This window comes from Rhinopithecus bieti, unplaced genomic scaffold, assembly GCF_001698545.2.
Source record: "Rhinopithecus bieti isolate Rb0 unplaced genomic scaffold, ASM169854v2 scaffold_10347, whole genome shotgun sequence".
NCBI classification, from domain to species: Eukaryota; Metazoa; Chordata; class Mammalia; order Primates; family Cercopithecidae; genus Rhinopithecus; species Rhinopithecus bieti.
In genome coordinates, this window is record NW_016806836.1 from 2,939,666 (window position 1) to 2,958,655 (window position 18,990).

The 18,990-nt window shown below is 37.7% G+C and overlaps 1 protein-coding gene across 1 annotated transcript in view; it reads right to left on the minus strand.

Moving 5' to 3' along the window:
• Nucleotides 1-18,990, minus strand: part of STK4 (serine/threonine kinase 4) — a 107,105-nt gene that overhangs the window by 77,489 nt on the left and 10,626 nt on the right. Inside the window, exons 3-5 of the mRNA XM_017877987.1 lie at nt 16,576-16,704; nt 13,063-13,177; nt 7,702-7,866 (exon numbers count right to left, since the gene is read on the minus strand). Coding sequence (XP_017733476.1) covers nt 7,702-7,866; nt 13,063-13,177; nt 16,576-16,704 — 409 coding nt within the window. The remainder of the gene's footprint in view (nt 1-7,701; nt 7,867-13,062; nt 13,178-16,575; nt 16,705-18,990) is intronic.

Sequence of the window (18,990 nt, forward strand, 5' to 3'; positions counted from 1 at the left end):
CACATCCTTTGATCCAAATCTATTTCTTGAAATCTATCTTATGTTCAAGTGTTCCAAACTATATGCACAAAGATTGTAGAAATGTCTGTAATGGGGGTATGAAGAGGAAAAGGAAACAACTCAAATGACCATCAAAAGATAAGAAGTTAAATATGATAGATAACCATATACTGAAACACCACATTAAAAAGAAAAAAAATGAAGATATATACCTTTTCCTAGCAAGGAAAAAATGCACAACATACATTATTACAAAGCAAAAAAAAGTTGTAAAATTATATATAATATAGCCCTGTTTTTGTAAAAGGAATATATATATAATAATGATGATCATAACAATAATAAAACAATTACCAATAATAAGAAATGTTGTTATATCATAGTACAAAAAATCTGGAGTAATATATACCAAATTATTAATAATAGTTTTATCTAGTAGGCAGAATCACTAAAGGTTTTTACCCTCTATCCTGTATATACATCTGTAATATTCTGAAGGTTTACATGAGCATACATATGCAGTAAAAAAATTAAAAAATTGATATATAAAAAATAATATACAAAATATCTTAGTTTGTGGCCTAAAGAAGAATATGTGGATATAGTACACATTACAGTAAATAACCACTTGCACACTTTCTCAGGATAGCATGGCCCTACTGAAAGAGAACCTCCCTACAGTTCCTATGCTTTAGCAAAAGAAGGAATTTTTCTTTTTTTTTTTTTTTTTTTTGAGAAAGAGTTTTGATCTTTTGCCCAGGCTAGAGTGAAGAGGCGTAATCTCAGCTCACTGCAACCTCCGCCCCGGGGTTCAAGCAACTCTCCAGACTCAGCCTCCTATGTAGCTGGGATTATAGGCACCCACCACCATGCCCAACTAATTTTTGTATTTTTAGTAGGGACAAGGTCTCACCACGTTGGCCAGGCTGGTCTCGAACTCCTGACCTCAGGTGATCCACCTGCCTTGGCCTCCCAAAGGGGATTACAGGCATGAGCCACCACGCCCAGCAAAAGAAGGATTTTTAAACAGAACTAAATACAAGAAAAGACTTCCAATCATCATCACTGATATTCCTTCTGAAATGCCTGTGACTTAGGCTACGCCAGTCAAAAGCAAATGACAGGTCATTTAAATCAATCTCATTGTCAGTCCTATGTAAAAAATTAACACAGGAACTAACTTACTGCTTAGTCATTTCCTTAGCTCTGAAACTTCAAATTTGCAGGGGTGTTTTCAAATGGTGGCAGTCAAAGTTGTTTTCACTGGATTATTTCAATTAGAAATGATTACTTGCATAGCTAGAAAGTTTTTGAAAATTATTAAGAATAATGATTGTACACTAATCCCACTTAGATTTGTATTATAAAGTTATATTAGCACAATAGCATAGCAATAAAAAACATAAAGTTCGGAAGTTGACTACGGCATATGTGTATATATATATGTGTGTGTGTGTGTAGATATATCATATATATGTGCTATATAAAACCTGTTATATATATATAAGCACACATATACATGTTATATATATATAGCACACACATATGATATGATTTATGATTAAAATGTCATTTAAAATCAGCAAGCAAAGAACAGATTATGAAAAAAAAGCACTGGGAATCTAGTTAGTCATTTGTAGAACTCTACATTTAAATGCCTACCTTTTTTTTTTTTTTGAGACGGAGTCTCGCTCTATCGCCCGGGCTGGAGTGCAGTGGCCGGTTCTCAGCTCACTGCAAGCTCCGCCTCCCGGTTTATGCCATTCTCCTGCCTCAGCCTCCGAGTAGCTGGGACTACAGGCGCCCGCCACCTCGCCCGGCTAGTTTTTTTTTGTATTTTTTTAGTAGAGACGGGGTTTCACCATGTTAGCCAGGATGGTCTCGATCTCCTGACCTCGTGCTCCGCCCGTCTCGGCCTCCCAAAGTGCTGGGATTACAGGCTTGAGCCACTGCGCCCGGCCTTAAATGCCTACCTTATACTTTCACCAAAATAAGCTCAAATAAGTTGAAATTTTAAACACAAAAAACAAAGCCCAAATAATACTTTAAAAAAGTACATTAGATGGCCAGGCATGGTGGCTAACACCTATAATCCCAGCACTTTGGGAGGCAGAGGAGGGCAGATTGCCTGAGCTCAGGAGTTCGAAATCAGCCTGGGCAACATAGCAAAATCCCATCTCTACTAAAAGTACAAAAAATCAGCTGGGTGTGGTAGCAGGCACCTGTAATCCCAGCTACTCGGGAGGCTGAAGCACGAGAATCGCTTGAACCCGGGAGGCAGAGGTTACAGTGAGCCAAGATTGTGCTATTGTCCTCTAGCCTGGGTGACAGAGCAAGACTGTCACAAAAAAAAAAAAGCACATTAGCCAGACATGATGGTGCATGCCTGTAGTCCTAGCTCCTTGGGAGGCTAAGGTGGGAGGATCACTTGAGCCCATAAGTTCAAGATTATAGAGAGCTACAATCATGCCACTGCACTCTAGCCTGGGCAACAGAGCAGGTGTGGTGGCTCATACCTCTAATCCCAAACAGGGAGAGCCCATCTCTACAAAAAAATTTAAAACTTTAACTGGGCGAAGTGGCACACACCTGTAGTCCTAGCTACTTGGGAGCCTGAAGCAAGAGGATCGCTTAGGCCCAGGAGTTTAAGACCAAAATGAGCCATGAACATGCCACTGTACTGCAGCCTGGGTGCCAGGGCAAGACCTTGTCTCAAAAAAACAAAATAAAATTATTTTAAAAAACTGTAAACTGTTCTATAATGTTAAGGAGAAAAGGGTTTTTTAAGCATGACATTAAAGACAGAAACCATAAGATAAAAGGTAGATGGATTTTCTATATAAAATTTGGAAACATGTAGTATTTTTTTTAAAAGTCAGAATCAAAATTAAAAGACAACTAGTAAACTAGAAGATATTTCAGCATATAAAAAAAAGAAGTAACAATTTTAACAAATTTTTTCAGTTTTGGTTTATCTTTTTTAATAGATTTATTTAAAAGATGCAACACTCAGTCAGGCACAATGGCTCAAACCTATAATTCCAGCACTTTGGCATGCCAAGGGGGGCAGATTGCTTGAGCTTAGGAGTTTGAGACCAGCCTGGGCAACATGGTGAAACCATGTCTCTACAAACACTACACCATTAGTGGTGGTGCATGTCTGTAGTCCCAGCTACCCAGGAGGCCAAGGAAGGAGGATCACTTGAGCCTGGTGGTTGAGGCTGCAGTGAGCCGTGATCATGTAACTGCACTCCAGCCTGGGTGACAGAGCAAGAACCTGTCTCCAAAAAAAAAAAAAAGGGTCCAACATTCAATTAGCAAAACTGACACACACAAAAATGAACATTTACAAACAAATTGTTACAAACGGCCAATAATCAAATGCAAAAATATGTGAATTGCTTTGAGAAATAACAAGGAAGATACAAGTTACTGCCCATTCAGCATTAGCAAATATGAGGGGAAAAGAGCACATTTATATACTGAAGTTGGAAACTGAAATTGTTCACTTCTAGAAGAAATTCAGCACTTATGTGTCAAAAGCACTTTGCCAATATACATTCATCTATTTTCTGACCCTTACATTATCTCTTAGGATAATGTAAAGAAATTATCCTAAGGATTTACTCAAGGAAATGCTGCAAAATTTAGTTGCAGGAATGTTAATCACAGAATTTATGCTTATAGTGGTGGGAAAACTCTAAGCAACCTTAATGGGCGCCCAACGTCCAACTGTAGGGAAAGAGTTCAATAAATCATGCTATATCCATACAATGAAATACCCCTGTTGCCACCAGAAATAATATTACAGTCTTGGGTAAAGATGACAGCTTGAGCAAATACATTTTACTTTCACTCCCTCTCAAAACTCACTCAAAAGATACTAAAAGATTGTTTTTTAAGAATAAATCTAGAAGAATAAAAAAACAAAGGGGAAAACAACCATAGCCACAAAATTTTAAAAGCTGGAGAGCAAGTGGCCTAGTAGTAACTAACTGAACAGACTATAAGATGGAATCCTGAGTCAGTTGCCAGGAAAACTAGGAAACAACCTGATTTTAACACCAACCCCTCCAAAAGGCTTAGAAATTGGTGTCATCAAGTAGAGAAAAGAGGGGTGAAAACGAACATCCAAATAGGAAGCCTGGGTTGAAAGAGTTAAGAAGCAGCTAAGCACCCTAAACCCTCCTCTCCCATCAAGCAACTAGTGGGCTTCCCTCTCCCCACCCTGGCATTAGACTGGAGGTATACTCTCTGGGGAGTGAAACCGAGGATCTCTAGACTATAGAGAGTGTGGGTGGTCTTGTGAATCAGGAGCATTAAATGAGCATTAACAGCTAACAATCCCCACCGCCACTACTTCCCAGAAGGCTGCCACCAAGGCCTACAGCCTCTAGAGAAGAGACCTGAGAAAGGCCTAAACTTAGTAGTACTGGAGGTTCCACAACCAAACAGCCAAGTCAGATCATCTTATACTACAGTTTGAGTTTATTTTAGTGAAGGAAAAAAAAATCTCCTTTTTTTTAACAAAACATACGTGCCCACAGTTCATTTAAAAAAAAACAAAGTACAGCAAGGTGCCAGGACACAAGATAATATACAAAAATCAATTGTATGTTACACTAGCAATGAACAATCTGAAAATAAGGCAAATCCATTTAAAATAGCATCAAAAAGTACAAACTACTTAGGAATGAATTTAACCAAATACATGCAAAACTTGTACACTGCAAATTATAAAACACTGCTAAAAGAATTAAAGAAAATCGAAATAAATGGAAAGACAGCTTATGTTCATAGATTGGAAGACAATATTGCCAAAATGACAGTATTTTCAAGCTGATTTAAGATTCAAAACAATGTCTACCAAAATCCCAATGGCCTTTTCTACAGAAATTGACAAGCTGATGCTAAAATTTATGTGGAAATACAAGGGACCCAGAATAGCCAAAACAATCTTGAAATAGAAGGACAAAGTTGGAACACTCACACTTAACCAATTTCAAAACTTACTTCAAACTTACAGTAATCAAGAGAGCATAGAACTGGTGCAAGGACAGACATATAGGTCAATGGAAGAGAACTGAAGGCATAGAAATAAACTCATACATTTCAAGAAAGAAAAAACAGTCTTTTCAACAAATGTTGGAGCAACTACATATCAACATGTAAAAAGAATGAAATTGGATTCCTTTCTCACACCATGAAAACTAACTCAAAACAGATTACAGATCTAAACATAAGAGCTAGAACTATTAAACACTTCAGAGAAATCATAGGAGTAAATCTTCATGACCCTGCGTTAGGTAATGATTTCTTAGATGTGACACCAGAAGCACAAGCGACAAAAGAAAAAAGAAACTGGACATGACCAAAATTTAAAAATTTTGTATTTCAAAGGACACCTTCAAGATAACCCAGGATGAGAGAAAATATTTGCAAATCACGTACATAAGGGACTTATATCTAAAATATATAAAGAACTTTTAAAATTCAACACTAACAAGGTAAAAACCCAGTTAAAAATAGGCAAAAGATTTAAATAGACATTTTCCAAAGATACACCAATGTCCAATAAGCAGAAGAAACGACAATCAACATCATTAGTCATTAGTAAAATGCAAATCAAGACCACAAAGAGATACTACCTCTTACTCACTAGGATAGTTATAATCAAAAACACAAAAAAGAAAATGTTGGCAAGGATGCAGAGAAGTTGGAATCCTCATACCTCAGCAGGAAACATAAAATAGTGAGCCAATTTGGAAACCAGTTTGGCAGTTCCTTAAAAAATTAAACACGGAGTTACCATGTGACCCAGCAACTCTGTGTATCATATGAAAACAAAGGTTCACATAAAAACCTGTACACAAATTTCATAGTAGCATTATTCCTAACAGCCAAAAAGCAAAACAATCTAAATTTTCAACTAATGAATAAGTAAACAAAATGTGCTACAGCCACGATGGAGTATTACTGAGCAATAAAAAGGAATGAAGAATTGATGCATGTTACAACATGGATGAACTCGAAAACATTAAGTTTTCGAAGACAGAAACAAAAGGGCACATTGTGTATGATTCTATTTATACGAAATATTCAGAATAGGCAAATCTATAGTGACAGAAAGTAGATTAGTGGTTGTCAAGGGCTGGGAGGAAAGTGGGGACTAACAGCTAAAGGGTATAGTTTGAGGGTGATGAAAATGTTCTGGAATTAGACATTGGTAATAGTTGCACAATTTTGTGAATATACTAAACACTAAATTGTACAAATTAAAAGGGGAGAAAAATTCTGCCAAGGCAGGCATTACAGCAATAAGAACACTGTCATTATTGGGTATTCAATCAATTACTAAAATTATTACTAAATGGAATGGATACTCATATATATACACACAAAGAGGTATACCTATATGTATGTGTACATCATATATACATACATACATATGTATATATACATATATGTGTGTACATATATATGTGTGTGTGTGTGTATATATATATATATACTTTATTTATTTTTTTTTTGAGATGCAGTCTCACTCTGTTGCCCAGGCTGGAGTGCAGAGTGCAATGGCACAACCTCCCAGGTTCAGCCTCCCAAGTAGCTGTGATTACAGGCGTGTGCCACCACATGCGGGTAATATTTGTATTTTTACTGGAGATGGGTTTCACCATGTTGACCAGGCTGGTCTCGAACTCCTGACCTCAAGTGATCCTCCTGCCTCAGCCTCCCAAAGCGCTGGGATTACAGGCATGAGCCACTGCACTCGGTCAATATTATATTATATTATAGACCACCAGAGTATGTACTTTTTCAATTTGGTTTCCTTACTAAGATTGTGGTTTAGATAATATTGTCTGGTACTGTTTACTTGTGTTTTAACAACAAAACCTTTTGGAGAGCCCATAAATCATAATATTGAATAAGGTTCTGATTTATTTTAAACATCGAAGCAATTTCTGTGCTGTTACAATACCTGAGACTCCCTAACATGTCCCAGGCAGACTTATAATAAAAAAATAAAAATAATAAAAAAAAACTGTACATAACATCAGTTCTAAACATACACTATACATATTCATTCTACCACCCAAGAAAACCACTTGATATGTAATAGTGTTGCAAATTTTAGAGTATACCGCCCTAGAACTGTTTCTATTTTTCTATATATACTTTCATATATACTTATGTATTTTATACAATCAAATAATTCTGGACTTCCTATTTTGAAAACAAGTTTTTTTTTTTTCTTTTTTCACTTCCACGCACTAGTTAGGCAGAATAATCAAGAGACTGTATCCTGGACTCAAACGAAGAGTGTTTCAGTACAGTAACTGCCAAGTACTACCTGGAAGTTGAATGAGATGATGCTATGTCTTAGTCAAGGAAAGCAGTTTGGACTTAATTTTACTTTCTTTTATAAATATGTTGATGTAGTCCACTAGAGTAATCTATCATTTCTTGTTTTATTTTTCATCTTTATAAAAGTTAAACAAAGTTAAGCTATGTGACCTGAACACCAGGAAAAGATCTAAAATAACTTATGGACTAGCTATTTGTAACCTATTGGCAGATTCTGTAATTTCTTACTAATACAATTAAGTCAAGTATTATATTTTTAAAATAGGTAAATAAAAGGAACTGCTTCTCAGGACAGAACTGAAAATTATCAATACAAGTAATATTTTTACTTACTGTAAGTTGACCTGCTACCCCAAAATCTGCAAGTTTTGCGTGTCCTTCTGTATTTAGCAAAATATTTCCTGCCTTGATATCTCGGTGTATTTTTCTCATAAAATGAAGGTATTCAAGTCCCTTAAGAGTTGATTGTAATACTGTAGCTATTTCATCTTCTGTTAACTGAAAAAAGAGTAAGAGTTCGAATTCTATAAGTTTACATCAGCACATTAGAAAAAGGAGAAAAATTCAGATCCAAACACCTTTCTTTAATAGAAACAGATCTTATTCAACCTGTGAACAGCATTTGACTGTTTATACCATAGATACACTGACCACTCCCAAAGCTATATTTCCATACCAGATCTCCCCTCACTCAGATTTATGTATCTGCCTACACAACATCTCCAATTAGAATACCTAGCCAGCATCATAAGCATAACATGTCAAAATCAAATTCTATGTCTACCACCTTACCCCTCTCGCTCGATCCATCCAACCTACTCTACTTCTCCCACAGTCCTCTCTCTCTCAGCAAAAGGAAACTTTATTCTTTCAGTTGCTCTGGTCAAAAACCTTGAAGTCATCCTTGACTTTTCTCTATCTTCGAAATACTGTATATCCAAATACACCCTCTGTAATCACCATGGTCCAAGTCACCATCGTGTCCTGCCTGCACTATTCTTATGATCTCCTGACTGGTTTCTTTGCTTTTGCTCTTGACACTCTAAGATATATTTTCCACACAGAAGCTATAATTAAAATGTAAGCCAGAGTCAAAACCTACCAATGTCTTCCTAACTCACTTAAAATAAAAGTCAGTCCTTACCAAGGCTTTATATGATCTGGCTCCCAGCTACCTCTTTAACTTCATCTTCTACCACTTTCTACCTTGCTCAATCTGTTTCAACAAGGGCTTGCTTCCTTGCTGTTCCTCAAACACTCTAAGCACACTCCCCTTTCTGGGCCTTTTCAACTGCCTATTCTCTTCATCCTGATGTCTATCCAATTTGCTTCCTCAGTTTGCAATCTGCCCAAATATCACCACCTCAGAAAATGGACAGGACTTTCTTACTCCATTTCTAGCTCATTCTCTATTCCCTTAAATTACCTTGTCACTGCAGTATACTACCATCTGACATATTACCCATTATTTATCTATTTATGTGATGTCTTCCCTGCTAGAAACACAAGCTTCTAAAAATGTCTGATTTGTTTACTTTTGTTTCCCTAATACCAATAAAGCCACCTGGCACATAGTAGGCACTGAAAAAAATATCTGTTGAATGATGATAAATAAACAAAAGTTAGAATGCTAGAAACTAGTATAGAATGTCTCATCTGTCCAATATAGACTTTCTGCAGACCCAACACCCGTCCTAAACAAACTCAATCTATCACCAAACTGTTACACAGTTCCCCTTCTGACGAACAACTCACACGTGAAAAGGAGTGTGCTCTGGTGCAAAAACTGTAGGATTTGGGATTAGGAAGATGTAGCCTTTACTCCTGGCTCTACTTTCATGTGACTTAAGCAAGTTACTGACGTTCTCTTAGCCTGTTTCCCAATCTATAAAATAGGAATATAACTTTTCTTTAAGAGTGTCATGAAAATCAATTAATATAAGGTGTCATAATTTAACACCTATGATATTATCAATCAATATTTAACAAGCACCATATACTATGCTAATAATATGAAACACAGCCAAGCACAGTGGCACATGCCTGTAATCTCAGCACTTTGGGAGGCCGAGGCAGACAGATTACTTGAGGCCAGGAGTTCAAGACTAGCCTCTAGGCCAAGATGACGAAACCCTATCTCTACTAAAAATACAAAAATCAGCTGTGAGTGGGGGCAGGCGCCTGTAATCCAGCTACTCAGGAGGCTGAAGCAGGAGAATCACTTGAACCTGGGAGGCGGAAGTTGCAGTGAGCTGAGATCGTGTGCACTCCAGCCTGAGTGACACAGCCAGATTCTTTCTCAAAAATAAATAAATAAATAAATAAATAAATAAATAAATAAATAAAGGCTAACTGTTACTAAGTGTTTAATCTATGCTAAGCACTATGTTTGTAATCTCATTTCATCCTTATAACAACTAAATGAGGTGGAAGAACTATTATTATCATCACCATTTTATACATAATGAAGCTGAGGCACAGACAAGTTGAGTCATTTATGCCAAAGGTCACAGAGAAATGATAAAGCTTTCACTAAAGTCCAGGCAAACACTATTGGCAAGGTAGTAGGCTAGAGTCTGGGGTACCTTCTGTAGTGGAAGAGAACAAAGCTCATGACTTGACTTACCACCTCTTTATTCTAACCAGCTAAGCTAATCAGTTAAAGTAGCACTGCCTAATAGAAATATAATGGGAACCACAAATATAATTTTTCATTTTTTAGTAGCCACACTGAAAAAGGAAACAAGCAGGCACCATGGCTGGTGCTGTAATCCCAGCTACTCAAGAGGCCGAGGCACAGTAGTTCCAACATACAGTGACCTATGATCACACCACTGCACTCCAGCCTGGGCAATAGAGCAAGACTCTATCTTTTAAAAAAACAAAAGAAGAAGAAGAAGAAGAAAGAATTAATTTTGATAATCTGCTTTACTTAACCATATTTATCCAAAATATTATCACTCCACCATGTCATCAATATGAAAAAATTAAAGACTTTTGTTTACAATATTTTTGGCAATAATTCTTCAAACTCTGGTGTATATATTTACAGCATATCTCAGTTCAGACTAGCCACATTTTAAGCCCTTAATAACCACATGTGGCTAGTGGATATCATGGTGGACAGGGCAAAGTTATAATATCTGGCAAAATAACGTGTAGTAATTAAAAATCAGCACTTAAGCTGGGCACAGTGGCTCATGCCTATAATCCTAGCACTTTGGGAAGCCAAGGCAGGCAGATCACGAGGTCAGGAGATCAAGACAATCCTGGCTAACACGGTGAAACCCCGTCCCTACTAAAAATACACAAAAAATTAGCCAGGCATGGTGGCGGGTACCTGTACTCGGGAGTACAGTTACTCGGGAGGCTGAGGCAGGAGAATGGCATGAACACGGGAGGCACAGCCTGCATTGAGCTGAGATCACACCACTGCACTCCAGCCTGGGCAACAGAGTGAGGAGACTCTGTCTCAAAAAAAAAAAAAAAAAAAAAAAAAAAGCACTTAGAAATTAAGTTAAAATTTACTTAAATATAATAACCTACTATTACAAAGGCAAAAAAAACAACTAAAAGTGCCATCAAAATTAACTTTGGACTGGTTTAAAACACCTGAAATAAATTGACTTAATGTTGCATATAAGAAGCCCTGAAGTCCAATGTTTAATTCAATAAATTATTCCAGTTTTGGAACTTCTTTACATATATCTTATGTTAGGATATTATTCCTAAAGAACTTGCTATTTGATTAAGCAAACACACTAATTCTGAATAATGTAAATTAAGAAGATAGTATATGAATAATCCAAAAGTTATAACTCAGTTTTAAAACACCCTTACCTTATAATTTATGTAGCACCTCACAATTTACAAAGTACTTTTACATATTTAAATTAATTTTCCCAACTTTGCAAATAAATAATATAGGTATTATTATTATTAGTTTTCTTATTAAGACAAACTAAAGGCTAAGATTTTTCCTGCTTCTTCTCTTATCCACACACAATGTACACAGAGGTCAGAGTTATCTTTTTTATTTTTTGAAACAGAGTCTTGCTCTGCTGCCCAGGCTGCAGTGCAGTGGCGCAATCACAGCTCACAGCAGCTTTAACCTCCTGGACTCAAGCAATCCTCCCACTTCAACCCCCAACACACCCCAAAAGTTAGCTGGGACTACAGGCGCATGACACCACACCTGACTAATTTTTTTTTTCTTTTTTCTTTTGTAGAGACGAGGTCTCACTATGTTGCCCAGGCTGGCCTTGAACTCCTAGGCTGAAGCAACCTCCGCCTCAGCCTCCCCAAGTGCTGGGATTACAGGCATGAGGTACCACACCCAGCCCCAGAGTTATCTTTCCAAAACATACATCAGATGGCTCACTCACTTGCTTAGAATCCAGCAATGGTTTCCTATCATACCTGGGATAAAATTCAAACTCATTCCCATGACCTACAATATCCAGTACAATCTAGCCCTGCCCACCTGTCAAACCCCATCTCCTACAGCTTCTCCTTTGCCTATTCCCTTCTAGTCACGGTAGCCCTTCTATCATTCAGACATGCCAAACTCATTCCGGCCTCAAGGTCTTTGCACTGGTTACTGCCCACCTACAATGTTTTCAGGACTCTTAGCTCCTTTTTGTCATTTGAGTCTTCCTGTAAATGTCACCACTTCTGAGTGACCTTCCTCAACTACTTTAAAAATAGCCCACCAAACAGTCTCCACAACTTTACCATCACTTCATCCTCATTCATTTTCTTCATAGTATATATCATTATTATATCTTTTCTATTAATAGTTACCATTAATTTGCTTTTGTTGCCCTATTCCAAAGTGCACTATCATGACAGCAGAGTTGTCATCTGTTTTATTTACTATTAGATTCCTCAGGCCTAAAGCAGTGTTTAAGAAATATTTACTGAATGAATACATAAAGAGATTAAGTAACTGAACCAGAACTAGAACCCACGACTCTTAGGTCTTATACTGGCAACCACAGTAACAGCAAATAATCTTTCATAAGGGGATTATTCTCTGATTAACCCGAAATAGAGGAAGTTAATCTGTGAACATGCTAGGTAGAAGCAGAAACCCAAATCCAAATCCAAATTTAAACATTTAGAATTCATTCTATAACCAAGATTTAACAGTCACTTTTTTCCCAGTAAGAAATAACCAAAGCATGCTAAAAATCACTGGACTAAATTGGTGTCAAAACCGCCACATTGCCAGGCATGGGGGTCACACCTGTAATCCCAGCACTTTGGGAGGCTGAGGTGGGAAAATTGCTTGAGGCCAGGTTGGGAAACATAGTGAGACCCTGTCTCCACAAAAAAAAAAAAAATTAAAAAACAAAACAAAACATGAGCCTGGCATGATGGTACAAGTCTGTAGTCCCAGCTACTCAGGAGCCTGAAGTGAGAGGATCACTAGAGCCCAGGAGGTAGAGCTATGACTGTAGTGAGCTACGACTGTGCCACTACACTCCAGTCCGGGTGACAGGGGACTCTTGTCTCTTAAAAATAAAAAGCTGTCACACTTAGGAGACATAAAAGAATAAAGACAGAAAAGAACCATGGAAAAGGGGAAATGTGACAGTCGTCTCTCTAGTAGGAGAATGCACTGAAAAAGAGGCAGAGAAAAGATGGCATAAGAAACTAGCTCAGCTGCATTGTTCTAGAAGGTAAACCTACCGTTTTATTTCGTAATCGAATGATATCAGATACAGAACCAGCCCCACAGTACTCCATAACGATCCATAAGTCTGTGTTCTTAAAATAACTGCCATAGTATTTGACTACATGAGGGCTAGAGAGAGAGAGACAATACAAATTAATAAAATGGCCTTCAAACATCTCTTAATTCATGCTATTAAGTATATAAAAATTCCTCATCTGGAAAGATCAATTATTCATAGTTAAGGATAAAATGGGCAACCTCCTGATAAGAATGCAAAATGGTATAGCTTTTCTGGAGGGTAATAAATCACAGAAGTATAAAAAATTGGTGGCTCCTTTAACCAGCATTTCTATGTCTACAATTTACCCTCAAAAAAGAATTATAAATGTTCAAAAAGCAACAGTTACCGTCATAGCACTATTGACAAAAGTAGAAATTTAGATAACATCTAAATGTCCATCCAACATTAGGGAATTTATTTAAGAACTAATGATACAGGGCCGGGTGCAGTGGCTCATGCCTGTCATCCCTACACCTTGGGAGGCCGAGGCGGCAGATTGCCTGAGCTCTGGAGTTTGCGACCAGCCTGGGCAAGATGGTGAAACCCCATCTCTACTAAAATACAAAAACTTAGCCAGGCAGGGCAGCGTGCACCTGTAGTCCCAGCTACTGGGGAGGCTGAGGCAGGAAAATTGTAGGAAAATTGTTATGACCGGGAGGTGGAGGGTTGCAGTAAGCCGAGATGGCGCCACTGCACTCAGCTGGGGCGACAGAGCAAGTGCTCCACTCAAAAAAAAGAAAGAATGATATAGAGCATACAATCAAAGTATCATGAATCCATTGAAAAAGCCTATTAGAGGAGTATGTGAGAAGACATCGTGTTTACAAAACAAACAAACCAAAAAAGCAGGCTACAAAAACGGTAATTAATTGTAAAATTCCAAAGAGATTTGGAAGATATGTGTATCAATGGAGTATTTAAGAATGATGATTTCTCGCGCCAGGAAACGATGGCTCACGTCTGTAATCCCAGCACTTTGGCAGGTCCTAAGGCGGGCTGATCAGGAGGTCAGGAGATTGAGACCATCCTGGCCAACACGGTGAACCTGTCCTCTACTAAAAAATACAAAAAATCAGCCAGGCATGGTGGCGGGCTGTAGTTCCAGGTACTTGGGAGGCTGAGGCAGGAGAATGGTGGTGAACCGCAGGAGACGTTGAGCTTGCCAGTGAGTCGAGATCATGCCACTGCACCTCCAGCCCTGGGCAACAGAGTGAAGAGACTCCATCCAAAAAAACAACAACAAAAAAAAAAAGAATGATCATTTCTCCAAAGGGAAAAGTGATTTCTTTCATTTGAATTCTTCTAAGAAGTCATATGCACTTTGGTAATAAAAACATACACACATTACAACCTATATATAAGAAAAAAATGTTCACGTATCAAACTGGAATCCTTTAGGTCTCAAACTGGAAGAGAGACACCTAACAAGAAAATTTCAGAGAAAAATCAAATATCCTAATAAAATAAAATAATGTGCCTCTGAGAACTGCAGCTTTAACTGGCCTAGATGGTTATCATGGCCAAATAAAGTTTCATAACACTGATGCTAAAACCAAAATTGACTTCATTAACTCGGAACTCAAGAAATTTCCTCTTCAAACCTTGGGAAATATGCCAGTGACAAGGACAGCAAACATAAACACACACACACACACACACACACACACACACACAGTCACAAGGACAGCAAAACATACACACACACACACATTAAATATTAATGAAAAAAGTGACTAAGGTAAATATCAACACATTTACTCTCCCTGTAATACAATACTGACAGGAGTTAAATACTGCAGGCCATTACTATCAAGTATTTACTACTGAAATATGTTCTCTATAGTCTTGCATTGTTGGCTAGATTCTCCTCTATACATATGTATGTGTGTGTGTATGTATGTGTGTGTGTATATATATATATACTTAGCCTGTCCAATTAGTCTATAAGCTCCGAGAGCACAAGGGCTCTGCTCTGTATTTCACTGTATTCCTTACAGTGCTTAGCACAGGAGAGACTCTTCAAAATATCTCTTCTTTAATTAAAGACATTTCCGTACTCTGTTTGGAACACAGCTCCTACACAGTCTATCGAAAGTGACTAAGTCCCAATTTGCCAAATGGAAAGAACTTCCAAAATGTATCTGAAAAAGCAGCAAATGGAAAACTGCCACCTTCATCTGGTCAATCCAATCAAGAAAAATGGGGATTTTATCTAGTAGACAATAATCACAAAAAAAGAAGGAAAAATAAAAAGGAGGGAGAGAGAAAAGAAAGGACTACATTCCCAAGTCTGTGAGACCAAAAGGCTTCTGGACTAATTTTCTGGTAGGTAGCCCCACCTCAACCCTAATGTAGAAGTTTTGCAAACAGGGGGTACTAAGTTGATCTGCTGACCAAAAAGCCTTCAGAAGAATGAATGCAGCTTCAACTGAGAGAATTTCTCATCCATCTTCAACTAATTAGAACTGGCATTGCCTCATAACTTTGTGTTTGTCTCTAATCTAAATAGTGCTGGGGAAGCCTGCTCTATCAGTGACCAACCCATGCTGTCACAGAATTTCAGAGCAAACCACGTGGTTTTCTGTGGTTGTCTTTTGGTCTGACTTCCTGCTTACAACATTTGACAAATCTTAGTTCCTCAAAAATAAATACTTAAGTACTCTCAGCTAGAATAATTTTTTTAATGTGAAGGAACAGACAGTAGTATATACATAACTACTCTTTTTTTTTATAGATTTACCTGATATTCTAAGGTTTCTAGAACTAAAAAACATTTGAATTATCTGTTCCTAGCTATCTCTGCAGAAATGTTTTCTCAATAGGAAGTAAAAAAGATCACTATCACAAAAAAAAAAAAAAAAAAAAAAAAAACCACCTTCTGCCTCTTTTTCCTAGTGTCTAAAAGGGCTCACTGAAAAAAAGAAAAAAACCAGGCCCGGTGGCTCACTCCTGTAATCCCAGTACTTTGGGATATGGCCAAGGCAGGCGGATCATTTACGGTCAGGAGTTTGAGACCAGCCTGACCAATATGGTGAAACTCTGTCTCTACCAAAAATACAAAATTAGCTGGGCGTAGTGGCACATGCCTGTAGTCCCAGCTACTCGGGAGGCTGAGGCACAAGAATTGCTTGAACCTGGGAGGTGGAGGTTGTAGTGAGCCGAGCTTGCGCCACTGCACCCCAGCCTGGGCGATAGAGTGAGACTTTGTCTCGAAACAAAAAAAAAAAAAGAAAAACTGAAATAAAACAAAAAAACAAACGCCATGTATAAACATTATGGAAGTTTAGCTACAAACACAACCATTCTATTTTCATCATATTTTTTTCTGAAAAGAAAATGCAGTGATTCCATCGAATTCTCCCTTCTGCAAAATATCTAAGTAAATGTGTCTCTAGGTGTCAAACTCTAAACAATCACAGCAAATTCAAAACCACATTCTCCCCAAAGGAAGCCCACAGGCCTTTACCTGTCACATTGCTGCATTATAGAGATTTCTTTGATTATCTCCTGCAGGTCTGATTCCACAGGAACTTGCTTAATAGCAACAATCTGACCTGTCTCTTTATGAATAGCTTTGTATACGCTGCCATAGGACCTATATATTTGGGAGAAGAAGAACATTTATAAAGTCAAAGCAAGCCAAGACATAAGAAGTGGTAAAACACAAGCAACTGATAGTTCTAACATATATCCCTAAGGGCCTAATACATATATACTTGCAAAACTAAGATAGCTGAAATACTTTGGGGGAAAAAACTGTCAAGAGAACTACAAGAAAATGGCATCTTGAAAGCTTCACATTCAAAACTGTAAAGAATGTATTATTATGGGATGGTAATATAGTAGCTGCCATGCACTTCACGCCTGCTATCTGCTAGAGACAGTACACCATCTCAATTCAACCTTATAAAAAACGAAGATGAGATGATTATCCCTATTTTACAGGTAAATGTTAAAAGGTTCAAAGGAGTTTATGATTTGCCCAAAGTCACATAAGTTATCAGTCCAGGATTTGAAACCAGTTGTGCTTTCAGTCCAGTATTTGGACCCAGGTGTGTCTGAAAACAAAGCTTACATTCTCTCCACATCTATACTGGGGTACGATATGGAAGTGACAGTCTTTGTTTTATTGCATTCACTCTAGTACCACAAGAGCTTTCTGTCCTTGCTCCTCTTACTTACAATAATACTTAAAATATTATGGAAACTAACTAAAATCTAAGCCTGTTTAATGTTAGTATCAAGTAAACACAGCACACATACTCTTTGCTTCCTACTCCATCTTCCCTTAACAGCTTAATATCAAAATAAAGTTTATGTATCTAGTCAATTTGGAGGCTACAAGGCCACTAGATTTTGAAAGTAAAGATGCTGGATTTGAGTCCTATCAACACTAAATTTAGCTACATTCACAAACACCTTATTAACCTTGTTGTACCTGAATTTTCTCATCTGTAAAATGACAATAATACAAACTACCTTACAAGATGTGATGGTATCTCATTTGACCATCACAAATGTGATGGTCACTTTATACAGATAACATTTTCATTGGAATCCTGGGCAGCTGTCAGTGAAATAATACTGAGTAAACTATCTTTCATATTTCCCAGCACACCTGTATCTTCACACTGTCTTGGCAGAAAAAAAAAAATCAAAATAACAGTGCCACCTACTATGTCAAAGTAGAATACTCTAACTGCCAAACAGATGCTCATGAACTGTTTCAATGTGAAAGTAACACAAAACTTTTTAAGTCTATGTAGAGCACATAAAAAAAAGTCCATTCCATTAGAAGCTGTCATACTTGCAAAACTAGCATAATGATCCTTAAATATGACACCAAATAATTTTTGCCAGAGAGAGCCAACTGTTGAGCATGTGTGAACAACTCAACCACTGTCTCTTCTTCCTTGCTAAAATAACCTAATTTGTTACAGTGATGTGCTTGATCCCAGGAGATATACCATGGTAGTCCAAGCCACTCACAGAATTCCTATTCCCTTCTGCCAGTGACTGAACTAGTGGCAAACATGTCACCCAGTTCTGGCCACTGAAACTTGAAGATAATTCTGCTGAAGGGTTTCTGGGAAAGACTTTCTTCCCTGGTAGGAAACAAGCACACAAGAAGGTCCAATTTCCACCTGCCACTTCCCTTCCTACTTTGGTTACTGCCATGTGAGGAATGATGCTTAAAACTAATGTAGCCATTTGAGACTATGAGAAATACCCAGATGTCAAACCATTGTCAAGCCAATTAACCGCTTCTTGAATCTCACACTCCCAGATGTATTATTTAGTTCTTAATGTCTTTATTGCTTAGTCACTGTTTGTTGGGTATTGTTACTTCCATCCAAAGGCATTCTTGATAAATTAGCTCCTGTATGTCTGAAACTGTATTTATTTCACCTGCACTCTAGAATGATAGTTTGGTTGGATACCAGATTGACAAAGGCTTTCCCACAGCACTGTTGTTGCAGTGTTCCAACATCAATTGTGGCTGAGAAGTCTGCTTTCATCAGATTATCATTTTCCATGGGTAATCTCCCCATAGCTTTTAAGGTTTCCTTTGTCCTTAACAGCCTACTATTGTACTGTAATATAACTAGGAGTTGATCTGGCACTTCATAAGCTTCTTCAATCTGAGGGCTCGTGTCTTTCCTCAAGAGCGAAAAACTCTCAGCATTATTCTTTGATTATTTCCTCTATCACTTCTAGGATCTTCTTCTAGAATTCCTAGCAAAACTGTATCAGACCTCCTCAATCTATGTTGTCTTCCTGGTTTCCAACACTGTATTTCTCCGTTCTGCATGTTGTGATGAGTCTCATTTCTATCTTTCAATTCACAAATTCTCCTTTCAGTTTGTCTAGTTTACTGTTT